This window comes from Myotis daubentonii, chromosome 13, assembly GCF_963259705.1.
Source record: "Myotis daubentonii chromosome 13, mMyoDau2.1, whole genome shotgun sequence".
In the NCBI taxonomy this organism is placed as follows: Eukaryota; Metazoa; Chordata; class Mammalia; order Chiroptera; family Vespertilionidae; genus Myotis; species Myotis daubentonii.
The window spans coordinates 63,693,623-63,721,015 of record NC_081852.1 but is presented as its reverse complement, the minus strand read 5'-3'; the positions used below and the strand labels follow the sequence as shown (position 1 = coordinate 63,721,015).

Here is a 27,393-nt window from a genome sequence, read left to right as displayed (position 1 = left end):
AGAGGGAGATAGAAACACCAGAGATGAGAGAGAATCATGGATCGGCTGCCTCCTGCACGCCCCCCACGGCGGATCCAGCCCGCCACCCGGGCCTGTGCCCCGACCGGGAATTGAACTGTGACCTCCTGGTTCATAGGTTGACGCTCACCACTGAGCCACGTGGCCAGGCTGGGGTTGCTTTCTCTTCTAAGCTGCGCCACAGAGGCCTGTCTGCTGGGCTTTTCGCGGTGGCGCATGCGCTCACGGCCGCTCCTCTCTGTTTACTCATCTGCAGAATTTGGGGAGCCCCGGGCCCATCTCAGAGGCCACCCGCTCTTACCTGGCTGAAGCAGGTGGGGGTCAGGGAGAGAGGGGTTAGTTCGCTCCGGGGATGTTCGAGCTGGAACAGACCGTGACGCTCATGCCGGAGGCAGCTGGCCCATTTCACAGACGGAACCCTGGAGGCCACGGCCGACCGAGGATGGAACCGGGGCCTCCCAGGTCCAGGCCACTGTCCTCCCTGCTCCCTGTGCTGCTGCCCCGGGAGCCACTCCCTCTAGTTCGTGTGAGAAAGCGGCCAGTTCTCCTTTTAGCTGGAAAAACCCGGGTTTTTTGCAGTTGTGCCCTCGCTGGAAAGAGGAAGCGAGTTAGCGGTCCTCAGCGCAGGGTTCCAGTGACCTGCCTTCTCCGAGGGCTCAGGGCCTTCCCGGGGCGCCGGTCTGGTTGCGGGGAGACCTGCCTGGCCCCTCCCAGGAGGCGGAACCGGGGACACCCAGAGGCCTGCTCACAGCCGCGCTGGGCCTGGGCTGGGCCTGGGCCTGGGCCCGGGTTGGGGAGGAATGTCTCCCCTGGTGTGTGTCTCCCGCTGGAGGACTCGGGGAGATGCACCCCTCAGCCACAGCCACCGGGACGGGAGGGCGGCAGGTCCGAGGGGCCGGGAGCTGGTGCTCCGCAGGGGGTGCTCGATGCCCCGTTGTCGGCTCTCGCTGTGAAGGGCGCTCCGTGTCCTCGGGGACGTCATCTGGGCGCCCTGGCTTCCCTGAGTGTAGCCGGGACCACCGCCTGCCTGCCCAGCCCCCAGGAGGAGGGCACTGGACCGAGGGACGGGAGGGGCTGAGACGGAGCCGTGAGGGCGGCCGCGGCGCCTGCGCGTGCGTTTGTCCTGCTGGACGTGCAGGTGTTTTCTGCACCTCACGCACCTCAGAAGGTCACGCTCTGCAGGAGAGCGGCTCCGCCGCAGGTAAAGGAGCTCAATGCCCGCGGCCAGCCCTCGGCTCATCGGGCCTCTCACCAGCATGAAGCCCGATAGAGGCTCTGGTCCCGGGAGGCCCCGCGCCGGGGCTGAGCTGGGTTCCCAGGCAGCGTGTTTACGTGTCTTCCCTCTGCGCTGTCCCCAGGGCAGGAAGACCCCAACAGTTTGCGCCATAAATACAACTTCATCGCCGACGTGGTGGAGAAGATCGCCCCCGCCGTCGTCCACATCGAGCTGTTCCGCAAGTAAGAGCCCCCGTTCCCGCGGCCCAAGCGCCCCCCCCCCCCCCGTCCACCCCGGACCCCGGACCTGCCGCCTTCGCGGGGTGCAGGGCTGGTCCCCGCCAGTTCCAGGGCCCGAGTCACTGAACGGACTCCCGGGGCAGAGAGCGGCTCTCCCTGGAGACGCTTTCCCGCCTGACTGCTCACATCACATCCCTGGCCCTCTGGACCAGCCGTGGGCAAACTACGGCCCGCGGGCTGGATCCGGCCCGTTTGAAATGAGTAAAACTTTTGAAAAAAAAGACCGTACCCTTTTATGTAATGATGTTTACTTTGAATTTACATTAGTTCACACAAACACTCCATCCATGCTTTTGTTCCGACACTCCGGTCCAGTTTAAGAGCCCATTGTGGCCCTGGAGTGAAAAAGTTTGCCCACCCCTCGTCTGGACGGTTTAGGAAACGCTGCTCTGAACAGACTCCGAGGGTATTTTCTAAGTGGAATTGTTTTTGTTTGGTTAATCCTCACCCACGGATTCTCAGAGAGAGAGTGGGAGAGGGAGGGAAAGAGAGAGACACCCATGTGAGAGAAACACACCCACTGGATGCCTCCTGCACGCGCCCTGGCCAGGGTCCGGCCGGGGCGGAGCCTGCAACCGAGGTATGTGCCCTCGACCAGAATCGAAGCCAGGACCCTTCAGTCCGCTGACGCTCTACCTACTGAGCCACACCGGCCAGGGTGAGTGGCATTGTTTTGTTGCAGGTAAAAGTCGGCCTAACGTCCCGACAACTTCCTCCCTCCCTTCCTTCCTTTTTAATCCTCACCTGAGGGTGTTTTTCTCATTGATTTTTAGAGAGAGTGGCAGGAAGGGAGGCAGGAGGGAGAGAGGAACATGGAGACCCTGATGGGAAGAGACACACGGAATGGTCGCCTCCCGCGCACGTGCACCCCGACTGGGGCTGGGAGGAGCCTGCAACCAGGCCCAGGAGTCGGACCCGCGGCCCTTGGTGCTCCGGCGACGCTCTCGCCACTGAGCATGCGGCCAGGACGCGCGACCCCAGATGCGCAGTGACAGCTGCTGGCTGCGAGCTGCCGGGAGCCCCCTCGCGCGGGTGTGAAGGAGGCGTCGCGGTGTCTCTGGCTGACGGGGCGCCTTCTGGGTTCCAGGCTCCCCTTTTCTAAGAGGGAGGTGCCGGTGGCCAGCGGCTCCGGGTTCATCGTGTCCGAGGACGGGCTGATCGTGACCAACGCCCACGTGGTGACCAACAAGCACCGGGTCAAGGTGGAGCTGAAGGACGGCGCCACCTACGAGGCCAAGATCAAGGACGTGGACGAGAAGGCGGACATCGCGCTCATCAAGGTCGACCACGAGGTCAGTCTCCCACCTGCAGGGCCCGGGCCGGCGGCCCCGCGTCGCGCCTGGAGAGGCCAGGGGCCGCCACGCTCCCCGTGAGAGCCGCGAAGCGGGGCGGAGCCGTCAGATCTGGGCCACGGGAGGGTGTGGGGGACACTGAGTGCAGCGCTGGGGCAGGGTGTGTGTGCGTGTGCGTGTGTGTGTGTGCGTGTGCATGTGTGTGTGCGTGTGTGCTCGTGGAGGCTTCTGCAATAAGCAGGCGATAAGATCAGAGAGGCTTGGGTTTGTTTTTAAAATGCATATGTATGCATATTTTTATTGATTGCAGAGAGGGAGGGAGAGAGAGAGAAACATCCATGATGAGAGAGAATCATGGATCGGCTGCCTCCTGCACGCCCCACACTGGGGATCAAGCCCGCCACCTGGGCCTGTGCCCTGACCAGGAATCGAACCCTGACCTCCTGGTTCATAGGTCGATGCTCAGCCCCTGAGCCACGCTGGCCGGGCGGGTCTGCTGGATTTTAAACAGCCCGCAGGGAGGCTGGGCGCCCGTGTGGGGGACACCACCGTTAGGAAGGGGCCCCAGAGGTGGGAGTCTCACCGGCCAGAATAGCGCACCCAGACTCGCGGCTCCACTGAGCCCGTGGGGGCCACCAGCCGGGGGCTCCCCCAGCAGGGTGCGGCCTGGGCGCTGCGGGGGCTGCTCCCACTGAGCAGCTCCCGTTGGGGACACGTGGGTGGGGACCAGGTCCCTGCTCCCTCCAGCTGGGGATAGACAGTCTCTCGGATTTGGAGCCAAGTGGGTGTTTGCAGGGGGCATCCCTGGCCTGTCCAGGCAGGTCGAGATCCGACAGACCAGCTTTGCAGAGCGATGGGACCTGCTCCTGCCCCCCAGTCCCGCTCATCCTGCCCCCCTGCCCCCCCTCCTGCCCCCTGCCCTCCTCCTGCCCCCCTCCCCCTCCTGCTCCCAGCCTCCCTCCGCCAGCTGCTCCTACGTGAGATGTGCAGTCACATGCTCTCCCACTGAGCCGTACCCCGTGCCCCTGTGTGAGATGTTCCCAGCCCAGGGAAAGGGGCCTGAAGCTGAAGTGAGGCTTTCGCAGTGGATTCAGAGACGCCAGGGCATTGAACTGCAGGCGCTTCCCAGGACGGGCTGCGTTTGTGTCTGTAGGAGCTGGAGCGGGAGAAGGCAGGCGTGTCTCCTTCCCTCGGTCCATGGTCCGTCCGTCCGTCCGTCCGTGCTGTGAGGGTGGGTGGTTTATTAGGGGGTGGGGTCACCGTGGCGAGTGCGCGATCTAAAGCGAGCAGCCGAGATGGGTGGCAGCACAGCCGGGCAGGGAGACGCAGAGCAGGCAGGACGGAGCCAGCACCCCCGGGCTGAGGGTTGCACTGGGTTCCAAACAGCCCAGCCTCCAGGGCCCTTTGCTGATGACCCGGGAAGAGACAGCGCCTCCCACAGGCCCAGCTCCGAGCCGTGGGCTCCTCACCTGGGCCGTCCCTCCCTCCCTGTGACTGCGGGGTGTTCTCGCCATGTTTGGGGGACGGAAATGACCTCGGACATGGCTGTCATTGCCACGTGTCCTTAGCACCCTTCCCGCCAGCCTTGCCCTCGGGGCCGGCTTCTCCCCACCCCCACCCGCCAGCCCCCATGCCCCGCAGACCAAGCAGACCCTCCCCTGGCACCCAGACCCCACGCTGTCCAGGTCCCCCTCTCTGGGAGCCCGTTTGCCTGCGTTTCCTTCCACTCTTGGAGCTCCCCTCCCATCTCTCCCCGCCCCCCCTCCCCCCTCCACCCTTGGCCTGAGGTGGCCAGAGGCATTCTGGGCTTGCGACCAAATAACTCGTCTCTGGCTTCTCCCTGCTGAGTGCTGAGCCCTGAGAACTAACCGCTGGGAGAGGCTCCCGGGCCCCAGAGTCAGAGGAGGAGGGTCCCCCGCAGGCTCCCCTCTGTCCCGGGGTCTCTGAGCCCCTTTCCCGGGTGGGGCTGCACCAGCTCCGAGTGGGGATGCGGCCTGGGAGGGAAGGACGGGCCTGCAAGCGCTTTAATAGGAAGCAGCTGGAGGGCAAACCAGTTCAGCTCCGAGCAAAGTGTTTCCACATGTGCTCAGCGCCCCACGTGTGTGCGGAGCTTACATTCGCGTCCAAGGGCAGAGAGAGAGAGAGAGAGAGAGAGAGAGAGAGAGAGAGAGAGAGAGAGAGAGAGAGAGAGAGAGAGAGAGAAGGAGGGGGGAGATTCAAGAGAGGCATTTGCTTCAGGCCGGAGGCCGGGCAGGAAGTCGGGGGATGTACTAAGAGCACAAGGAGGAGCCACAGGGGCTGAGCGTCGGCCTCTGAACCAGGTCACCGTGCGGTTCCGGTCGGAGCACAGGCCCGGGCTGCGGGCTCCATCCCTGGTGGGGGGCGTGCGGGAGGCGGCCCATCCATGACTCTGTCTCATCATTCATGCTCTTATCTCTCCCTCTCCCTTCCTCTCTGAAATCAATAAAAGTAAATTGTTTTAAAAAGAGAAGAGGGGAAAGTGTGACAGCCGTGTTGGTCAGCAGACACACAGGAGGAAGGCGCCCCCCCCCCCGCCCCCCCACCCGGATGACAGCAGGGTGAGGTCGGTGTGTCTGCCACACACATGCCGTTCTCACCCAGAGAGCTTAACTCCTGCAGGGCCCTGCGGTCTGGCTGGAGGTGCCCCCCTCTGCCCCTCCCCCCTCTGCTTAGCCACCCCTCCCCCTGCCTCCCACTCCCAGGCCCCTCTGGGGACAGGCACCCCTCGCTGTCTGATATCTCGCCTCCTCTCACCCTGTTGGTGCTGACTTAGCTATTTGCTGCCTCAAGCTCATCTCCCCGCTCAAGCCAGGGACACACCTGTCGGGGGGTAGGCGGCTGAGTGTGCAGCGCCCGGGCACCCATGGGATAGACGGCTGCTCGGGAGGGAGTGGGTGCAGGCAGGGGGCACCGGGCTCCTGTGGATTCTCAGATGGGGTGAAGGTGTCCCAGCCGGCTCTCTGCTCGGGGCTGCCTGGGTGTGGATGGCACCTGGCTGTGCCGTGGGTAGCGAGGCCCTGGCCGGGGGGTGAGGGGGGGGTTTCCTTGGGCGCCCATCCCTGCCGCCAGCAGCGTGTGGAGGCTGTGGGGGTTTCTCCCATCACCCCAGGCCCCAGTCAGTCCTTGGTCACCTTTTGGGCCAGATGCCACCTCCAGACCTGCTTGAAGTGGCAGAGGAGGGGGAGCTGGGGGCCGGGCTGTGTTCACTGCGGGGGGGGAGGGGGGGAGGCGGGGGGGGCGCTGTGTTCACTGCGGGGGCGGGGGGGGGGAGCTGGGGGCCAGGCTGTGTTCACTGAGGGAGGGGGCGGGCCCTTCACCTGCAGGTGCAGGCCTGGGCACAGGGGCTCTGCTCCTGTGTGTGGGAATCTGCCCTGAGTTTTCGGGCGGGGGAGGCCCCCCAGACGTTGGGGCAGGGAGTGGCATGACTCACAGGGCCTCCCGCCAGGGTCCCGGCAGCCTGCGCACCAGAAGGCGCTGACTAAGCCGCAGCTTGGCCTCAGGGACTCAGATAACGCAGTCAGCTCCGCAGCTGGGGGGTGGGGGTCTGCCTCCCACCCTCGTGCAGCCCCGGGGCCTGGGCGTGGCCTGCGGGGCACAGCCCGCCTCCCTGTGGTTCTCCCCGGCCTGTGGGGCGTCCCCTCCCTGGGTGCTGGCTCACACGGCCTCCCCTCTCGCTCTCCCTGACTGCCCGGGGCTGCCCTGCCGGTGGGCTGGCTAAAGATGCCCCACGCCCCACGCCGTTCCATCTCCGCATTGATCTCCACGTCCTCAGGGCTGGGACCACCTTTCCTCAGGCAAGGCCAGCGCGATGGCGGGGAGGGGACCTCTGTCCCGGGGAGGACGGCCCCTCCCGGTGCCCGGCCCTTTGGAATGTGCGCCGTCTCCGCTCCCAGCCACCGGACCGGGCCCTCCCTTGTGTGTGCTCTGGCTCCTGGTCAAGAACTTAGTTGATTGAAGGAAATTCTTTGGCTGCGCTTTTCTCTTAATATGGTCTTGCCTCTTCCCCATGGCACGCGCTCCCCAGGGCCCTGGACTAACGCCGTTATTAAAGGTTCTGGGGAAGCCGTGGCCAGGTCTCGGGTCCGAGTTGGTAGGTGGCCCTGGGCGTGTCTCCCGGCCTCACGGAGGGGCGGGCGTTGGTGCCACCTGACAGCCTGGTGAGTGAGCAACAGAGTGTCAGAGCCCCGTGAGCATTTGCAGCCCTTCCCCGGCCCTCTGTCTGCTTTTGTAAATAAAGTTTTATTGAAACACAGGCGTACAGCAGAGTTGAGTTGCAAGGGTGGAGACCCGTGGCCCGTACTCCCGGGGGACGGTGCTATTTGCTGCAGCCGCTGCTTTTGTTTTGTTGGTGAAGCAGGGAGCGAGGCCTTAACCTACCCATTTCGGTCAAAACGTGAATTCAAAGATGTTTTGCAAATTATTATCCAATTTTAAATCCTAGCCCTGCCCGGTCTGGCTCAGCCCGTGGACTGAAGGGTCCTGGGTTTGATTAAGGTCAAGGGCACATACCTCGGTCGGGGCACGTGCGGGAGGCAACCAATTGTGTCTCTCTCCCTTCGATGTTTCTCTCTCTGTGTCTCTCCCACTCCCTTCCACCCTCTCTCAAGTGAGGATTAACCCCTCCCCGCACCCCCCGCGCCCCCCAAAAAAACACCCTGATGCTCCTCTGAGGTCTGGCCGTTGGTTCTTTCACTCACGGATTCTCTCAGGATGGACTGAGCATCTGTTCTGGCCAGACGCTGGGTGACGTGCAGGGGCCAAGCCGTGAGCTGTCGGCCGGTGGGAAACAGGTGCATCGGCACAAACACGGTGACGGGTGCGAAGGAGGAGCGAACGGAGGGGAGGCCGAGGCCAGGGCAGGAGGGGGGCAGAGGGCACGCGGGCGGCTGAGCTGGCCTGTTCCGTGAAGCCCGGAGGCCTGGGCCGTGGGCCAGGTGCACACGGGAGTCTGAGAGCCCTGGACACAGGCCAGGGTCCCGCCTCGCTGGCTCCTGGGCACTGTCCGCACCCCGTCGGCTATGGGCCTTTGGGGTTCCTGCTCATCCTCGGCAAAGCTCTGGTTTCCTGGGTTCCATCCTCCTGGGCTCCGGCCTCCTGGGCTCTGGCCTCCTGGGCACCGGCCTCCTGGGCGCCGGCCTCCTGGGTTCCATCCTCCTGGGCTCCGGCCTCCTGGGCTCCGGCCTCCTGGGCGCTGGCCTCCTGGGCTCCGGCCTCCTGGGCACCAGCCTCCTGGGCACCGGCCTCCTGGGCTCTGGTCTCCTGGGCACCAGCCTCCTGGGCACCGGCCTCCTGGGCTCCGGCCTCCTGGGCACCGGCCTCCTGGGCTCTGGTCTCCTGGGCACCAGCCTCCTGGGCACCGGCCTCCTGGGCTCTGGTCTCCTGGGCACCAGCCTCCTGGGCACCGGCCTCCTGGGCTCCGGCCTCCTGGGCACCAGCCTCCTGGGCTCTGGTCTCCTGGGCACCAGCCTCCTGGGCACCAGCCTCCTGGGCTCCGGCCTCCTGGGCACCAGCCTCCTGGGCACCGGCCTCCTGGGCTCTGGTCTCCTGGGCACCAGCCTCCTGGGCACCAGCCTCCTGGGCTCCGGCCTCCTGGGCACCAGCCTCCTGGGCACCGGCCTCCTGGGCTCTGGTCTCCTGGGCACCAGCCTCCTGGGCACCGGCCTCCTGGGCTCTGGTCTCCTGGGCACCAGCCTCCTGGGCACCGGCCTCCTGGGCTCTGGTCTCCTGGGCTCCGGCCTCCTGGGCACCAGCCTCCTGGGCACCGGCCTCCTGGGCTCTGGTCTCCTGGGCACCAGCCTCCTGGGCACCAGCCTCCTGGGCTCCGGCCTCCTGGGCACCAGCCTCCTGGGCACCGGCCTCCTGGGCTCTGGTCTCCTGGGCACCAGCCTCCTGGGCACCGGCCTCCTGGGCTCTGGTCTCCTGGGCACCAGCCTCCTGGGCACCGGCCTCCTGGGCGCCGGCCTCCTGGGTCTGGAAGTGCAAAGTGCTTGCGAGGGGCCACTTGCCTCGTTCTCCGCAGGGAGAGTCAGGCCCCCAAAGCTGTGGCCACGGAGAACAGGCTTCTGGTGAACTGAGGGCTGATTATTCCAAGAAAAGTGCTAGTTACCCAGTGACCTTTGTTAATTAAGGCGCCAGGACCTGAGAACGAGAACACGTGACTCCCGGTGTTTTCCTCTTTGCCTCGGCTACCAGGCGGCTCAGAGAAGCCATTGGCGCTGGGTGATGTCCTCTGTGTCCCCACTTTTTAAAAATATGTTTTTTATTTTTTAATTGATTTTTAGAGAGAGAAGGAGAGAGAGGGAGAGAGAGAAAGAAACATCGATGGGAGAGTAGAACATTGAGTGGTTGCCTCCTGCACGCCCCCTGCCGGGACCCCGCCCGCAACCTGGGGATGGAGCCGGACGGAGCCGGCAGCCTTTTGGTGCCCAGATAACTGAGCCACACTGGCCAGGGCTCTGTGTCCCCACTTTGTCACGAATAAATAGTCATTCACTTCTTTAATATGCCCTGTCATTGACCACCTGGAATTCTTATCTGGCTGAGGTTACATATATTCATGATTAAAAACATAAATGTGAAAGGAATCACGTAGCCTGGGCAGCTCCTTTGCCCGTGGTGCGAGCTCTGTGTGGCTGCAGTGGACGCCGAGCGGCGGCTGCGTGTTGATCGCTGAGCCGAGTGAGACCACAGCCCTCCCCGAGGGGCCTGGGCACTGTCCCCTGTCCCCCGTGCTCCCTGAGCCCTGAACCCCACCTTCCCGACGTCGGGGAACCAGGCTGCACTCAGAGTCAGTGGCGCTGACCCAAGCACCTGGCTCGGCCAACCCCAACCTTTGGGCAAACCCCACTCTTAAGATCCGGATGTTTCTTCTGAGACCTGGTTTGTTCATTCTTCTATTTCGTCACTTTCCCATTCATTGATTTTTAAATTATTATTATTTAATATTTTTATTGATTTCAGAGACAAAGGGAGAGGAAGAGAGAGAGAGAAACATCCATGATGAGAGAGAATCATTGAAGGGCTGCCTCCTGCACGCCCCCCACTGGGGATGGAGCCCGCACCCTGGGCCTGTGCCCTGTCTGGGATCGAACCCTGACCTCCTGGTTCCTAGGTCGACGCTCAGCCACTGAGCCTCGCCGGCTGGGCTGATTTTTTTAAAAAAATAAATATTTACTGGCCAAGCGCTGTTGTGGCAGCGACAGCCAAGATGAAGTCAGCAGGTCCAGTGGGGGTCGCGGGGCTGACGCGGGGGAGACAGCCGCACGCGTGCAGACAGCAGTGGCCTCCTTGGGCGGCCGGTGTAAACACTCCCTGGCCACCGGCTCCGGCATCCAGTGGTTGACATTCTGTGGTCAGAGCAACATTAGAAACGCTGACGTGTCCTGCGTGGCTCCCAGGAGGCTGAGCAGGTGGTGCTGCCCACGGCCAGGGTGGCTCTTCCCTTTTTCATTGGCTCTTTCGTGTTTGGGTAACCACCTCTGTTCTTTCTTCTTTTTAAAAAAATAGACCTTTTTATTGACTTCAGAGAGGAAGGGAGAGGGAGAGAGAGAGAGAAACATCAGTGAGGAGGGAGAACCACTGACCAGCTGCTGCCCGCACGCCCCCCACTGGGGATGGAGCCTGCTACCTGGGCCTGTGCCCTGACCCGGAATGGAACCGTGACCTCCTGGTTCAACCACTGAGCCACACTGGCCGGGCAAAAGCTTGTATGTTAGTCCCTGTATTGGCACCTGGTATGTGCTTTAGGAACAAGGCAGCCATGTTTTCATTTGGCCCTGAGCCCCGTCAATCATGTGGCTGGTCCCGCCCCAGTGGCTCGGCTCCAGGTGATCTCGCTTCACCCGGACCCCCCACCCCCCACGTACTTGGCTTCCCCGTCTCAGGTGCGCCCGTCTCAGGTGCGCCCGTCCGCCCTTCAGGGCACTGCCTCCTGCTGGGTGTGGGCGAGGGCTGTTGCCCCCACTGCATATTTTTTCTAGAAAATGAAAGGTTCGCCTAAGTGTTCCCAGAAGGCGCTGACTCACTGGGGTGGGGGGGCACCGCCAGGGCTGCCGCCTCCGCCTTTGAAGCCGCCTGGCACCCGGCTGCCCGGAAGCGGCCCTGGAACGGTGCGCGGCCGCTGCGGTGCGGCTCCTGCAGACTCAGCAGCACGACATGGCTGTCGGGAGCGCCGTCTCCTTTTCAAAGACGGGGAGGAAGCAGGGGGCTGCCTCATTCCCTTACAAAAAGGTGCCGATGTTTCTCCAGTTTCACTGGCTCTTGTCTCCCCCGTCGGGGAGGGGGTCGCGGCGAGAGGAGCGCCGGGCTGTTAGGCGGGAGGCCGAGCGGTGGGCGGCGCTGCCCTCAGGCCCCTGGGCCGCGTCCAGCTGAGCTGGCACTGGGAGCGGCGGCCCCGCTGGAGTCGTAGGAAGGATTGACATGGATGCTGGCGCCGGGTTTGATCCGACAGCCCCACGGCTGTCTGCTAAGAGGGCTGCTTGGAAGTGGACCAGGTCTCCTGGAAGGAACCCTGATTGTCAGGCCAGGTGCCCGTGGATGGCACCAGCTCGCTCCCTTCTGTTGGAAGTGCTGGTCCGGGACCCAGCGCAGTCCGAGTGCCCAAGGTCACGGGGCGAGCTAATACAGGACCAGGGTCAAGTCCAGATGTGCTGCTGCCCCAGGCAGTGTGCGCCCCAATGTGAGGAGGCTGGGGTGTCAGTGTGTGTGTGAGTGCATGCCTCTGTGTGTGCGTGTGCACCTCTGTGTATGTTTGCATGCCTCTGTGCATGTGCGTGTGTGTGTGCCTATGTGCCTCTGTGAGAGCGTGCACACATCTGTGCGTGTGCATATTCCTCTGTGTGTATGTTTGCACACCTCTGTGTATGCTTGTGTGCATGTGCCTCTTTGTGTGCGTGCGTGTGTGCCTCTGCATGTGTGTGCATGCCTGTGTGAGTGTGCACACACATGTGTGCGCACATGTGCCTCTGTGTGCATGTGCGTGCCTCTGCGTGTGCATGTACGTGTGTGCGTGCATGCCTCTGTGTGCGCGTGCATGCCTCTGTGTGCGCGTGCGTGCCTACTTTGTCTGTCTTCATCTGCACCCCCCTTGCCTGTTTTGGGGAGCAGCCGGAAGCAGCCTCAGCCGGGCCATTGCTCAGCTCAGCCTCTTCCCCGGGGGGATTCCGCAGCTGTGACTCACCCAGCGGTACCCCCACCCGCAGAGCCCGCAGCAGGTGGTGCGCCCAGGCCTGCCCCGCACTCCCCTGCCCGGTCTTGTCCCACCCCTGGAGGAGCCGCCTGGCCCTGAGGAGCCGAACTGGCTCCCTCTGCCTGGCCTCTCGTCTGAGTTTTCCTCGCGTCCCCATCGCCCTGGTGGTGGCACCTCTGCCCCGTCACCTGTCCCTGTGGACGGTCGGGCACCGAGTGGCTGTCTCGCTGGCCAGCTGTGTGAGCACTGGGCCGTGGGCAGCGTGGGCTGGGACGGAACACCTGGCATCGCATAGGCGCAGAGCATTCTAGTCCCGGGGATGCCACCGCCGAGCCGGGCGACCCCCAGTCCCCGGTGAGGGGCCCGGGCACGATGCTCAGCCCTCTGTCCCCGAGGGGCTGGCTGTAAGGGCCGAGGGGATGTCAGCCCCAGGCAGGGGTCACGCAGGGCCGGGTTCCCTGTGGCTCTGCACGGACGGGCCCCTTGTGTCTTGCTGACCTGGCGGAGGTGTGGAGGCCGCGGCTTTCCTCTGACGCAGACTTCCCCTCTTGCCCCCGCTCCCCACCCCCCGCCCCCCAAAACCTGCGTGAGCGAGCAGACTCACCGGAGCCCTTTCTGAAGAGTTGGGTACCCCAGCAGGCGGAGCCCTGAGCTGGTTCTAGGTTCCCTCCCGTGCACCCCATTCCTAGGAAGGCTATTCCCGAGCCGGCGAAGGCGTCACGGGGCCACGCTCCCCTCACCAGTGGGGGCTGAGGGCAGCCGCACGCCCGGGCTGCCGGTGACCACAGGAGGAATGTGCTGGGCCCTCGGGGGCCTCTGCCCTCTCTCTCTTTTTTTTTTAAAATATATTTTTATCGGTTTCAGAGAGGAAGGGAGAGAGAGAGTCAGAAACATCCATGATGAGAGATTGATGTTAGAGAGGAATCGTTAATCGGCTGCCTCCTGCACACCCCCCACTGGGGATGGAGCCTGCAGCCCAGGCCTGTGCCCTGACCGGGAATCAAACTGTGACCTCCTGGTTCCCAGGTCGACGCCCGGCCCCTGAGCCACGCCGGCCGGGCTGGGACTTCGTCTCTTCACTGCGGGGCCGGAGGCTGTGTGGCTCTCCACTCATCGGACAGGAAGCTTGGAGGGCACGGGTGGCCTTCACCCATCTCCTGCTCACTGTGCCGGGCCCTTTGGAGATGCCCCGTGAAGGGGGTGGAGAAAGTTCTCTCTTGTTGGCAGTGTCCCTGGGAACTGGGCCGCCGGCCGGCCGGCTGCCATCAGAGCCCTAATACACCAGGCACCAGCCTCTTCCCCGGCCACACAGATAGCACCCGGCCTGCAGGTAGGTTAACGCCCGCATGGGGAGTCCGGAGCCCACACCCAGGGCCTAGCACCCTCCCGGCTCCTTCGCCATCAACCCACTGGCAGTGGGCTGGCCTCAGGTCTAGGGATTCGTGCTTTCTTTTTTTGAATGTATTTTTATTGACTTCAGGGAGGAAGGGAGAGGGAGAGAGAGAAACATCCATGATGGGAGAGAATCATGGATTGCTGCCTCCTGCACGCCCCACACTGGGGATGGAGCCTGCAACCCGGGCCTGTGCCCGACCGGACCGGGAATTGCACCCTTATCTCTTGGTTCCTAGGTCGATGCTCAGCCCCTGACCACGCCGGCCGGGCGGGTCGTGTTTTTTACTCACTCTCGTTGGGTGGGTTGTGGGGATGCCGTTGAGCATTCGTGAGCGTGCGGACTGCGGGCGGCAGACACGTCAGCGTCCCGGCCTCCTGGCTTCCCCTTCACGAGCTGGGCGTGACTTTGGGGATGGGGATGTCCCGGGTCCTAGAAGGACTTGGGCTGAGCTTGATCGGCCGGCTCTCTGGGTGCGGCCGAGGGCTCCATCTCTGACCCTGAGCCTCGGAGCTCGCCCGCCTCCCTGCCTTGTGCAGGGATTGCGTCTTCATCCCCGTAGTGGCTGGGGCAGCCGAGTGAGGCACAGGCCACCGGCCTCATTCTCCCCTCCCCCTGCTCTCCTTCTGCCAAGCTCAGGGGGGGGGGGGTGCGGAAGGGGGGGCTGTCTGCCTTGGAGAGGCTCTGGCGAGATGGGGAGATGGGGAGATGGCGAGATGGCGAGATGTGGGAAGGGCTGGCCTGTGGCTGGGCCGTCTCAGGAGATCAGATCGCGTCTGCAGCCGGGAGCCTTGGGGTGCTTTGATGTGGGGGCGCGGGAATCAGCCTGGGGACACAGCGCAGGGTTAGACTGGTATGAGCAAGGGGTGTTTCCTGCCTGCAGGTCAAGGCGGGCGTGGCTTTGCGCTTCCCGCCGTATCTGTGTTTCATCTCCCCGAGTCCCCCCGCGGAGCGTCTGTCTAGACGGCTGTGGAATCAGATGCTCACTGCTGTGCGGGCATTTGGCCAGCAAACCTATGGCCGCCGAGCAGACAGGCGGAGGGGAGGGGAGGTGCAGAACGGGCTGCGCTCGGGTCTGGAGCAGACGGGAGCCTGATGCCGTGGGGCCAGCCGGTCCCCAAAACTGGCCTCGGGCACCTTGAGGTCCTGGAGAGCCGTGCACCCGCCACCTCTCGGCCCAGTCACTCCGTGCAGAGCTTCCCGCCTGCGGTGAGAGCAGGAGAGCAGGTCTCAGCTGGGAAGCCGCTCCTGCGAGCCTCAGTGTTCACGTCTGTGAAATGGGGGGAAACAGGCTCTCAGGCCCCAGGTGGTCATGGAAGTGCTTTGTCATCTGAGTTCAGGCTTCATGTCAGACCGCCCCCTGTGGTGTATCTATTTGCTTTTTCTAATGTTGGTCCTTCATAGTCTGTGTGTGAGCAAAGCTTGCACAGGTGGGAATCAGCGCTGCCCACAGGCCTGGCTGTGCCCTGTGCCCTCAGTGCTGCCCACAGGCCCGGCTGTGCCCTGTGCCCTCTGCCCTCAGTGCTGCCCTCAGTGCTGCTCATAGGCCTGGCTGTGCCCTGTGCCCTCAGTCCTGCTCATGGGCCCGGCTGTGCCCTGTGCCCTCAGCGCTGCCCACAGGCCTGGCTGTGCCCTGTGCCCTCAGTGCTGCCCACAGGCCTGGCTGTGCCCTGTGCCCTCAGTGCTGCCCTCAGTGCTGCTCATGGGCCCGGCTGTGCCCTGTGCCCTCAGTGCTGCCCTCAGTGCTGCTCATGGGCCCGGCTGTGCCCTGTGCCCTCAGTGCTGCCCTCAGTGCTGCTCATGGGCCTGGCTGTGCCCTGTGCCCTCAGTGCTGCCCTCAGTGCTGCCCATGGGCCCGGCTGTGCCCTGTGCCCTCAGTGCTGCCCTCAGTGCTGCTCATGGGCCTGGCTGTGCCCGTGTGCCCTCAGTGCTGCCCATGGGCCCGGCTGTGCCCTGTGCCCGCAGCGCTGCCCACAGGCCTGGCTGTGCCCTGTGCCCTCAGTGCTGCCCTCAGTGCTGCTCATAGGCCTGGCTGTGCCCTGTGCCCTGTGTGTCCCCCTCTGTTCAGGGAGGAGGGGTCTTGGGGGTCTGTGGGCTGGATGGCCGGTGTCCCCTTGTCCAAGCCGCGTGGTCGCCCGCGTGTGGATGACCTCACTGCACGGCGCCCGCTTGTCCTCGGCGAGTCCCCTGAGCAGCACGCAGGCCCCCTGGGCCCCCCTCTGTGCCCTCACCGCGTCTGCACCCCCCTCCCTCCGTGTCTGCCTCCTTCCCTGTCCCTGGGTCCCTCTCTGTGCCCTCACCGCGTCTGCACCCCCCTCCCTCTGTGTCTGCCTCCTTCCCCATCTCTGGGCCTGAGCTCAGACTGAGCAGAGCTGTCTGCAGGCCCCTCTGCCTCCTACACACCCCGAGACCCGGGAGCCTGGGCGGGGGGTTGGGAGGGGGTGGCATGTCACCTTCCGATGGGACCCCAGCCTGTGGCTGAGCGGAGTGGCCCAGCCCACCTTTCTGTAGCTCAGCCTGATGGCGTGCACTGATCGCGTGCACTGAACTGGTGAGAAGCAACTGTTATCGTGGGCGGCCAGGCGGGCCCAGCCTCCCCCCTGCTCACCCCTCAGGCCCAGCCCGGAGGCTGTCCCAGGCCCCAAAGGCTCAGGAGTGTCCCCGTGGGCCTCCCATCACCGACCAGCTCCCGCCCGCCGCACTGCGACGGCGGATGAGGTCACTCCTGGCAGGGCTGGCTGGCGAGGGCCCAGGGCAAACAGGCGGGCTGAGCTGGGGCTGTGCCTGGCGCGGAGGAGCCGAGCTGGGGAGCGCGGCTGCAGCCTGCCCCTCCCGGCAGCGCCGTGCACTCTGGCCTCAGGCGACCCCACCTGGCTTCTCCGGTGCACGGTGGGGTGGCCCGTGCTGGCCGGCCGGGGAGCTCAGCTGGTGAGGTTCCGCCACTGGGTCTGCCAGACCCCAGGACTCACAACAACACCCACGTGAGGCTTCCCTGGCAGCGCGATGCTCAGAACGAGCCAGGCCCTCTCCAAAGAGCTGCTCAGCCTGAGGCCACTGGAGCTTCAGACTGCCCAGGGAGGTGGGCGTGCGGCACGGGCCCATTGGCCAGATGAGAACGCTGAGTCCGCAGTGGTTGTGAGCTCAGGCCAGGATCTCACAGGGCTGGGGATCGAGCTGCCATCGAGGTACATGCCCTTGACCAGAATCAAAACCGGGCCCGTCAGTCCCCAGGTGGACGCTCTATCCACTGAGCCACACCGGCCAGGGCTCAGTGTTAGGTCTTGGGTCCTCCCTCCCCCACTCCTCTCCTCTCTGACCTGCTGGCCCGGCGGCTCCCCGGACATCGCCCTCTTAGCTGGGGTGGGAGGTCTTGGTGAGGTGCTGTGTGTGGAGGGAGAGGGTCTGGGGCCAGGCCACAGCCCAGGGGTCCACCCTCCTCTGTCTCACGCCATCCAGTGCCCAGAGCCTCACTTTCTCCGTCTGTTCAATGGGCCCGTCAGCCGGTGTCTGCTCCGTCCCCGGCGGAGGACATGCTGAATCAGAGCTGGTTGCCCCCAGCCCACCCTCCGGACCCCCTCGCTTCTTCCTTTCTGGGGGTGGACAGATGTGAGGACCCGGATGGTGACTCGCACGCACGCGGCCGGGCTGGGCGTGGCTTCCTGGGCCCAGGCGGTGTGGGGCCGCTGCTCGCTTGCACTCAGAGGACAGAGGCGAAAAGGACTCCTTGGCCCTGGGGTGGGGGGTGGGAGGTGGGGGCCCAGGGCCCCCTCATGGGAGCCGGGCTCTCTTCAGCCGATGCCCTGAGCTGCCTTCACTCTGTCCGTGTGGAGCTGTTGGGGCTCCGGCTGTGCTCAGCCTGCCTGGCCAGGAGCAGAGCTGGTCAGGGGCCTTTCCCGACCAGGAGAGAGCGCCCCTTGTCTTGGCATCCGGGGGTCCTGGCCGCCCCGCCCGCCCCCGCCCCTCACCAGGAGGGAAGGCCGGGCCGGGCTGAGCCCGGTGGGTGTGCAGGCCGAGGCGGTGAGGCCCCGCGCCCGCGCAGCACCATGCCCTCCCTGTGTTCCAGGGGAAGCTGCCGGTGCTGCTGCTGGGCCGCTCCTCGGAGCTGCGGCCGGGCGAGTTCGTGGTCGCCATCGGGAGCCCGTTCTCCCTGCAGAACACGGTCACCACCGGCATCGTCAGCACCACGCAGCGCGGCGGCAAGGAGCTGGGGCTGCGCAACTCGGACATGGACTACATCCAGACGGACGCCATCATCAACGTGAGCCGGCGGGGGTCCTGCGGGGCTCGGGGGTCAGGCTTGGGAACCAGGGTGCGGTCTGAGCCCCCAGGCGCCCTGCGAGGGTTTCCCGGGAGCGGGAGGCTTGGCTCTTAGCCACCCGCAGGGACTGCTGGGAAGGAGACTTTATTTATTTTTATTTTTTAAAATACATTTTTATTGATGTCAGAGCGGAAGGGAGAGGGAGAGAGAGAAGCATCACTGATGAGAGAGAATCACGGATCGGCTGCCTCCTGCACGCCCCCCACTGGGGATGGAGCCCGCAACCCGGGCCTGTGCCCTGACCGGGAATCGAACCCCGACCTCCTGGTTCCTAGGTCGACGCTCACCCCTGAGCCACCCGGCCGGCTGCAGGGGACTTTAGATCGGCCAAGCTCTGTAGCCAGAGGTCCCCCTCCCCCAGCACAGACCCTGCAGTGCCCGGGGGGGGGGGGGCTCGCTGTGCCGCGGGGCGCACCTGAGCGGTACCCCTGCCCTAGTCGGCGTCTGATGAGGCTGGGGCCGCTCCTCTCTCTCACGTGTGGAATATCTTCTAAATCACATTCCCACCTCCTGTGTCTCCCCGAAGGGCTGACGTTTGTAAAAGCCACGTCCCCCCACATCTGTGTGTGAATAGGGAACCCCCACATCTGTGTGTGAATAGGGAACCCCCATATCTGTGTGTGAATAGGGAACCCCCACATCTGTGTGTGAATAGGGAGCCCCCACATCTGTGTGTGAATAGGGAGCCCCCACATCTGTGTGTGAATAGGGAGCCCCCACATCTGTGTGTGAATAAGGAACGCAGCGTTTCCGGCCTGGCTGCCTCTCGGGCTCATTCCCAAGCTCCCTCCCGCTCTGCACGGAGCAGCGGGACTAGAACTCGCCGGGCGGGGTTCAGGGGTCCCACAGCCGGGGCTGTGCAGGCTGAGACCCTGGCGGGAAGGTCGTGTGGGTGCTGTGTGTGGAGCTTCGAGGGAAAAATCCCGATTATGGCGAATCTAAAACTCCCCAGAAATGGTTCAGGCCCCTCTTTCCCAGCAGAACACCGGGGCGACAGGCACAGGCACCTGCGGGCGGGGAGGGAGGGGGGCCTCGGGGACACTCTGACCCTCCTGTGTTTGCTTGCAGTACGGGAACTCGGGCGGCCCCCTGGTGAACCTGGTAAGGCCTTCGGTTTCCAGCGTTGTGGTTTGCGCTTTCTTTCCCGACAGGATCCTGCCTCGTTCACAGCTCACCCCTCATTCACCGCTCACTTCCCCCTCCAGGGGTCACCCTTCACCCCAAATTCACCGCTCACCCCTCACTCCAGGAGTCACCCCTCACTCACAGGGGTCACCGCTCACCCCTCACTCACAGGCGAGGCCCGGGGCTGGGGGCTGACCTCTCCGGCTGCGGGAAGAGGCAAGGAAGGGTGTGTGTGTGCTCTGGGCCGGCTCCCCATTCCAGCCCGAGGTGAACAACCCCTAACGATGGTGCGGGAACAGTGGTCGCCCGGCGTGAGGGGGCCCGTTACCCCAGGGCCCGGGCCATTCCCCACAAGCGGCGTTGGCTCCACGGCGGCTCGCCTGGCATCAGAGCACCCTGTGACGGCCTCTCCCATGACCTAAGCGAGGGGAGACCAGCCCGGAAGTGAGGCCATGGTGCCCCTCACCCCCGCCCCCGTCGGCCCCAAGGCTGCTGCCAGAGCTGCATTTTCTGGAAACGGGGGGCCAGCCCACCCTCCCGCCAGCGGGCACCTGAGGGGACTGGCCACGGAGAAGAGGGGTGTGGACGCACTCGGTGCTCCGAGGGTTATGTGTCCCGAAACTGCACCTGGGGCGGTTTTCACGGCCGGTGGTCCCCGAGGGGGGCCGAGGGTGCAGGTCCCCTTGCTGAGCGAGACTCCGCTGCCCGATGACGCCTGCCCCCACCCCCAGGGCCCGCAGCCCCTCCTGCCACCCCCACGTCTTCCATGAACCCCGCCCCCCGCCCCCCCTCCACCGGGAGCATCTTCGGGGGAACCTGTGGGCCCGGGGGCCATTTCTGTCTTGCCTTTCAGGACGGCGAAGTGATCGGCATCAACACCCTGAAGGTGACGGCCGGCATCGCCTTTGCGATCCCATCGGACAAGATTAAAAAGTTCCTCACGGAGTCCCACGACCGACAGGCCAAAGGTGACGCGAGCGGACGGCCGGGGTGGGGGGCGAGGTGCGGGCCTGAGGCGCCGCTCCCCGGGACCCTGAGGACCCCAGCGCTGTTACTCAGGACGGGACGGGGCGCGTGTCCCGAGCCCCGGGATTCGATCGCAGAGATTTGCGGTCGCGGCCCAAGGCCCATGAGCGTCCGTGAGGGTGACGGGTGCCGGCCGGATCCCAGGGGACCCCCCCCCCCATGCAGCTCCTCACTCACGTGTGTCCTGTGAGGCCTTGGCCCCACTGGTGGGATTTAGTCCCACTTCACTGCTGAGACTGGGGGGGGTCATTCATTCCACAAATGTCAGGGGGCCCATCGGCTCGGGCCCAGCCGGGGCGGGGGGCGGGGGGGAGGTTCCTGAAGGTGTGATGCTCACCTTCCACCTGGGCCGGGAGGCGGCCAGAAAACAAACCAACCATGTGATTCCTATGGCAACAGGGCTTCCCGGAAAATGAGGCAGGAGCCGGGCTAGGGGGTGAGGGGAGGGGCAGCGGGGAGACCCCGAGGCTGAAACGTCCCCTAAGCGAGTCCGGCAGACGGGGGCGGGGAGGGCTGATCGAGCCGTCGCCTGGCTGACGCGCTGCTCCCCGCTGCCCCCGCTGCCCCCCACTGCCCCGCTGTCCCCCGCTGCCCCCGCTGTCCCCCACTGTCCCCCGCTGCCCCCCGCTGCCCCCGCTGCCCCCCACTGCCCCCGCTGTCCCCAGGCAAAGCCGTCACCAAAAAGAAGTACATTGGCATCCGGATGCTCTCGCTCACGTCCAGGTGGGTCCCGGGAGGTGTGGGTCCCGGGAGGTGTGGGCCCCGGGAGGTGTGGGCCCCGGGAGGTGCGTGTCCCGGGAGGTGTGGGTCCCGGGAGGTGTGGGTCTTGCTTGTAAGGACGGAGCCTCAGACGTGCTCGCCGGCGCCCCCGGCCCCGCAGGAGGGTCTCACGCTGCCGAGGAGGCCCCACCTCTGGTGGGACGTGTGTCGCCTGAGGAGAGAGGAGGGGCCGTTCTCCTGGGCCCCTCTTATTTTTATGTTTTAAAAATGTTTTTATTGATGTCAGAGAGGAAGGGAGAGGGAGAGAGAGACATCAGTGATGAGAGAGAATCACGGACCGGCTCCCTCCAGCACGCCCCCCACTGGGGATGGAGCCCGCAACCCGGGCCTGTGCCCTGACCGGGAATCGCACCCTGACCTCCTGGTTCCTAGGTCGATGCTCAGCCACCGAGCCGCGCCGGCCGGTGACCCCTCCTTTCACCTTTCAGTTTGTTTCTGTGTCTGAGCGGGTCCTTCCTTCTGGAAAGTTCTGCCTTGTTTTGCAGGCAGCCTGGATGGCGGGCGCCGGTCACTCCCACAGGCCGGGCCGCCACCCACATTCCATTCCGGGAGGGCCCAGGTGCCCTCCGCCCAGCGCCCTGCCGCCAGCTGCCCCTGGCTGTGGCTCTGGAATGCGGGCAGCCCTCGCCCGAGGCGTGTTTTCCCGGAGCCAGGGGAGGTCGGGGCACGTGGCCGCCAGGCTGGGGTTTGCCTCCCTCGGTGACAAGGTCTGACGTCATCGCGTGCGTCCCTGTGACCAGGGGTGTGGCTGACGCTGGGTCAACGCTTATGAGCGCCAATGTGTTCCTGCTGGAACTGGCGAATGGTGCACCCGTCCGGCCTCGCCCGCGGGGAGCAGGAGTGAGCCGGCCGCCTGCGGGGTTCTGGCGGGGCTCTGCTGCTTCCCGCCGGCGTGTGGCTTTGGGACGAGCTGGCCTCGGTTTCCTGCTGTCGGGGTGAGGCAGCCGCAGGCACCGGGCGAGGGGTGAGGGCCGAGTGACTCAGTGGGTGTCGAGGCTGGGACGTGGGCGGCACTGATCTGGCCGCGGTGACGCCAGCCGCTGCCTGTCTCCTGCCCACGCTGTGCCAGGCACGGCCTCGTGCCGCAGCCAGAGGACCCCACCTGCCTCCCGACCACCGTGTCCGAGGGGCAAGGCATCGTCCCTATTTCGCATTGGAGCAAAGTGAGGCCCAGATCACACAGAGAGCAAGTGGCAGGGCGAGGCTCCCAGCCAGCCGACCGCTTATCATACCGACTCCTCCAGAGGCAGCTGCTGCCAATTCATGACTCAAATCAGTGGAGCCCGGCCAGGTGGCTCAGTGGTGAGCGTCGACCTAGGCACCAGGAGGTCACGGTTTGATTCCGGTCGGGGGCACAGGCCCGGGTGGTGGGCTTGATCCCCAGAAGGGGGCGTGCAGGAGGCGGCCGGTCCATGAGTCTCTCTCATCATTGATGTTTCTCTCTCTGTCTCTCCCTCTCCCTCCCTCTCTGACATCAATAATAAGAAAATAAATAAATAAAGTAACTACGATGGACGGACTGATGAAACCTCTCTTGCTGTTTGTTACCCAGTAAACCTTTGCGTCTTGTAGACGGGCGGCTGGGAGCAGAGCCAGAACTCCCGGGGTTTTATGTTAGAATCGGGGACGGAGGAGGAGTCTGGGGCGGAGGTTTTGGGGGGCTGCGGGGAGGGGAGCGGTGTCGCTCGCTTATGAGGTCCCTCTCCCCCGCCCCCCCCCCCCCCAGCAGCAAGGCCAAGGAGCTGAGGGACCACCACCGAGACTTCCCGGACGTGCTCTCGGGGGCGTACATCATCGAAGTCATTCCTGACACGCCAGCGGAAGCGTGAGTCCGAGCGTTCTCCCTTTCCCTGACTTCCTGCGGTTCTGGGGCCCTGTCAGCTCAGGCGACTGCGAGGGTCCCCGACAGGATGGGGGCCGTCCCTGGTCTGTCCTGCCGGTCAGGCCGTCCGACCTGGAGCAGCTCAGGACTCCGCCGCGAAAGGGAGCGTCCTGCCGCCAGGACCCCTGGCCTCACGCCGGCGTCCGGTGGAGAGGGCTGTCCACTCATAGGAGCCTCCCGGGCAGGCGGGGGGTCCCGAGGCCCCGGGCAGGGGTCCCGCCGAGGAAACCGCTCAGCCGGCAGCAGGCGGGTGTCACCTCACCGCCCGGGCCCAGAGGGAGGTGCGGACGGGCCAGCGCACTGCCCGGGGCCTGGTGGGCCGCCTGCGTCTGTGCCACCCGTAGGCTGACAATCGGTTTTGCGTTTTTAAATGTCGGGAAACATTTGTAAGGAGACCAGTAGCTGAAAAGATGCATGAAAAGGTGCAATTCGAACGTCCGCGTCCGCGGGAGGATGGCTGGGACGCGGCCGGGCCTGCGAGAGGGAAGGGGGGCTGTGGCGGCGTCTGGGCGGACGGAGAGCTGGGGCTGTGCTGGGCGGCGGGAGTGTGGGACCCTCACGCTGTCCCCCGTGTTGCAGCGGCGGCCTCAAGGAGCAGGACGTCATCATCAGCATCAACGGGCAGCCCGTGGCCTCCGCCAGCGACGTCAGCGACGTCATCCGCAAGGAGAGCACCCTCAACATGGTCGTCCGCAGGGGCAACGAGGACGTCATGCTCACCGTGGTCCCCGAGGAGATCGACCCGTAGCCGGCGGGAGCGGGAGCGGCGCGTGCTCCTCACAGACCCTCCGCGCCCGACGCGGTGCCGGGCCGGGCCGGGGCCACCCTGCTGCTGGCTCGGCCGGGACGCGGGCGGCCCACGCCTCCTGGGTGTTCGCAGGCCACGCCGATGCCCGCGTGGGACCCGCCTCCCGCCCGCGTGCACGCCGCGCCCTTCCTCTTGCCGCTTGGGCCGTGCCTGCTTCGAGCGTCACCGGGGTCGCCTCTCTACCTGCTCAGCGTCCTGGTGCCAGGAAGGCCGTCGATGGTCCGCGTGGATGAGAGGGCGGCCCGGGAGCCGCACGTGCGTGCTGTCCTCCATGTCAGCACCCGGAGGAGGCGCGGCGGGACCGCGGGCGGGTGGCCGTGGCTTCAGGACCGCGGGACCAGGCGAGTGACCGACGCAGCTATTAAAGTTCTTCTTCATGCTCTGCGCCCTGGCGTGCGTCTCTTCCTTCCCTCCCGGCCGCCGGCGGGGTGTCGGGAGGTGATGGTCCTGCCGGGGGCTCCTCCTGAAACCGCACCGTCCACACAGGGTCGCCCGGAATCGTAGCGGGGTGTTCCAGTCCCCGCGGGCTCGCTGGGCACGAACCGCTGCCTCCGCCGCCCTGGCCCGCGGGATCAGACGTGAGGACGGCTGCGCTCGCATCGGGTCTTTTCAAGCAAAAAGAGCCCCTCGGCCTCCCACGCCAGCCACCGGTCAGTGGAGGGTTCCGAGGCCTGCTCTGCGCCAGGCGGGGCTCAGCGCGGGCGGATGCGGTGCGGGCCCCCCGGCCCTCACTCCGAGCTCAGTCAGGAAGCCAGCTCTCTTTCCTTTTTTTTTTTGGTTAATCCTCACCCGAGGATATTTTTTCCATTGCTTTTCAGACAGTGGAAAGGAGAGGGAGGGAGGGAGAATCATCGATGTGAGAGAGACATCCACTGGTTGCCTCCTACACGTGCCCAGGTTTGTGCCCTTGACCCAGAACTGAACCGCGACTGTTGAGGGCACAGGCCAGGGCCCGGCCAGGTGCCCCTTTGAAAGGGAGACACTTAGGAGACAGGACTCGACCCCGAACGGCCCTGCCCATGTCCCAGGACGCACAGGGTGACGCCGATTCTAGTTGTCCTGGGCTCTGGACTAGAAAGCAGACCGTCAGCCTGGGGGTGCAGAGCAGGGCTCCCCCCAAAGTGCCCTTGAGGGGACCCAGCCTCGGCAGCTCCAGGCACCTCTGTCTCCAGGGGAGGCTGCAGGAGCTCGGGAAGCTGGGCCCAGGAAGCCTGTTGCAAAGCTTGAGCTTGACCCACCGGCGTGGCTTAGGGGCTGAGCATCGGCCTGCGAGGCAGGGGGTCAGGGTTCAGGGCGTGGTCAGGGCTCAGGCCCGGGTTGTGGGCTCCATCTCCAGTAGGGGGCATGCAGGAGGCAGCCGATCCATGATTCTCTCTCATCATTGATGTTTCTCTCTCCCTTCCTCTCTCCCTTCCACTCTGGAATCAATAAAATATATTAAAAAACAAAACCAGAGAACATTTGAGCTTGGAAGCAAGCCCAGGCTCGAGCCCCCGCGGCCGCCACACCAGGGGGCCAGGTCCACCCAGAGCAGAGGGAACCGGCTCCCGGAGAGTCAGGGTCAGAGGGGCTCGGGCTGAGAGGTTCAGGGGCCCAGGCCCAACCGAAAGGTGGGAGGACGATTAGGCAGCGGCCTCGTCAGTGCTGACCCGAGGCAGCTGGGCGGCTCGTCCTTGCGCTGCGCTCAGCTGACTGGAGAGCCGGAAGGAGCCGGAAGTCCTCCTGGTGTGGGGTTGGCCTTCCCTCCTTCCGTGAAAGGGGGTGACTCAGAGTGGCCTGTGGCGCCAGGCTGCACCCACAGCTGTTTTACCCGTGGCTGCTCCCCGGGTGGTCCCGGCTGGGAGGATGGGGGGGAGGATGCACGAGGGGGGGCGCAGTCAGCCGGCCGAGCCTGTCTTTCTCGGCCTGTCATGGCTCCCGAGGCGGCAGATGGTTGGTCTGGAAGGAGTCGGTCCGCGGGCGACTGGCCTGGGTCCCTGTAAACACTCGGCAACATCCGGCGTCCAGGGATCTTGGGCCAGAGATGTGCCTGCGAGTGCGGTGACGTCCAAGCCTCAGGCGCGGCAGCTCCGCACCTGGTGGGCGCCTGATGCGTTTGGTTACGTGGCTGCGCTGACCTGCGGGGCCCTGGGCCTTGTGGGGGCTGCACGGGGATGGTGCACCCACACTCATCCTCGCGGCTTTCACGGGACCTCCCGGGACATGTGTACCTTCTCCCCCTCCCACCATATCCCCCTCCCCCTGCCCCTCCCCCTCCTCCCCCTCCCCCTCCCCCCATACCCCCTCCCCCTCCTCCTCCTTTAGGAGCATGGCTTAGGAGCAGGATGGACTCGAGTCCAACTCTGCTGCCTGCATGTTGCTGGCTGTGGGCCCTTTCCCACCTCTAACAGGTGATAATCACAGCACTGCCCCCCCCCCCCCCCCGCGGCTGCTGGGGTTTGAAGGGGTCAATACGGGGCACCTGGTGAGCAATTAACACCCAGCATCACCGACGTTACACGAAGGTCCTGGAGCCTCAGCTTCCCCTGGTTAGAACGGGGATCACAGTGATGGCCCCTCGCTGGCGTCGGAGGGTTCACCGCGAGGTTGCCATGAGCCTGCCCCTGTGCTGGGCTCTGAGGACAGTCCAGCGGCTGCATCTGCCGGGAGCCGCCAGGTGGCCGACGCCGTTCCGTTCAGATCCGCCAAGGTGGGTGCCGGGTTTATCCTCTGACGCGTGAAGTAACCGAGGCCAGAAACACGCATCTTGCTCCCGCCACAGGCTCCTGCGTGGGGCACGGCCACCACCCCCAGGAGGTCTGAGCCGTGGGCGTGGCGCTCTGATGGCCTGGGGGTGCTGGGCCCACGTGGGCAAGTGCCACTGCGGCCAGAGCCCTCCTGAGGTTGGGGGTGGGGGGAGCCAGGGGGACGGGGGCGGGGGGGGGCGCGAAGGGGCCGGCCCAGGTTCCAGGCTCCTGTGACGTGTGACAGGTGAGGCAGACGCGGCGTAAGGAGGCTTGTGCGGTTGGGCAGGTAGGCTCCACTGTGGCTGCAGGGCGGTCAGCGGGCAGGACTGCCCAGGGCCCTGGGGAGCAGGCTGGGGGACCCCACTCCGCCATTTGGGTGGTGTGCTTGACAGGCAGGCTGGAGCTGAGGACCCCCTCCTAACCCCACAGCGTCTTCCCCCTCCACCTGGCGTCTTCCCCTGCACCTGACGTCTCCCCTCCACCTGGCGTCTCCCCTCCACCTGGCGTCTCCCCTCCACCTGGCGTCTCCCCCCCCTACCTGGCATCTCCCCCCAACCTGGCGTCTCCCCTCCATGTGGCTTCTCGCCCTCTGCCGCTGGCATCTGAGAGGACAGTGGGGTGCGGGCTCGGAGAGCGATGCCTGCTTTGAAACAAGTGTTGTTGGTCCTGGCTGGTGTTGCTCAGTGGATAGAGTGTCGGCCTGTGGACTGCAGGGCCCTGGGTTTGATTCGGGTCAAGGGCACGTCCCTCCGGTGCAGTCTGACCCCGGCCCTGGTTGGGGGTGTGCAGGAGGCGACCCCTCCATGTGCCAAAGTGCCAAACGGGAGCAACACGTGCTGCTGGTCGTGTCTGAGGCCCCTGTTGTGTGTCACAGGGGGTCCTGCCAGGCGGAGGCCGGTTCCTAGGGTCGCCTGCTGGAGGCCACACCGGAAGGCCGGCTGGGCCTGGTTCTGTGGCAGCTGGGCCTCCAGCCCCCTCTGCCCCTGTCTGGCCCAGCTGGGCCGGCTCCCGCGGTCCCTGCCGGCTCCCACTGGACGCGGCCCCGGGGCTCCCATCCGGTGGGTGGGGCGGCCTTCCTGCCCCCGGGCGGCTGCTGTATCAGGACCACAGAGAGCGAGGGCGGGGAGCCCTGCCAATGCAGTGGCCTCACAAGAAGAGCCGTTCAGATTCTTTTCTTGAAAGTATTTCTTTATTGATGTCAGAGAGGAAGGGAGAGGGAGGGACCAACATCAATGAGAGAGAACCCTGGACCGGCTGCCTCCTGCACGCCCTACCCTGGGGGCCGAGCTCAAACCCGGGCTG

General features: G+C 65.2%; 2 protein-coding genes across 3 annotated transcripts in view; both read left to right on the top strand.

Annotated features, from left to right (window-relative positions):
- HTRA1 (HtrA serine peptidase 1) overlaps positions 1-23,749 on the top strand; it is a 33,931-nt gene extending 10,182 nt beyond the window's left edge. The window contains exons 2-9 of one of the 2 annotated variants that reach the window (XM_059661832.1): positions 1,377-1,476; positions 2,621-2,825; positions 17,490-17,684; positions 18,813-18,845; positions 19,723-19,837; positions 20,561-20,618; positions 22,402-22,500; positions 23,137-23,749. In XM_059661832.1, coding sequence (XP_059517815.1) covers positions 1,377-1,476; positions 2,621-2,825; positions 17,490-17,684; positions 18,813-18,845; positions 19,723-19,837; positions 20,561-20,618; positions 22,402-22,500; positions 23,137-23,305 — 974 coding nt within the window. In that variant the 3' untranslated portion in view covers positions 23,306-23,749. The remainder of the gene's footprint in view (positions 1-1,376; positions 1,477-2,620; positions 2,826-17,489; positions 17,685-18,812; positions 18,846-19,722; positions 19,838-20,560; positions 20,619-22,401; positions 22,501-23,136) is intronic. The other variant, XM_059661833.1, reaches the window with a different exon arrangement.
- Positions 1-27,393, top strand: part of DMBT1 (deleted in malignant brain tumors 1) — a 256,667-nt gene that overhangs the window by 22,396 nt on the left and 206,878 nt on the right. The gene's annotated exons all lie outside the window — the stretch shown is intronic.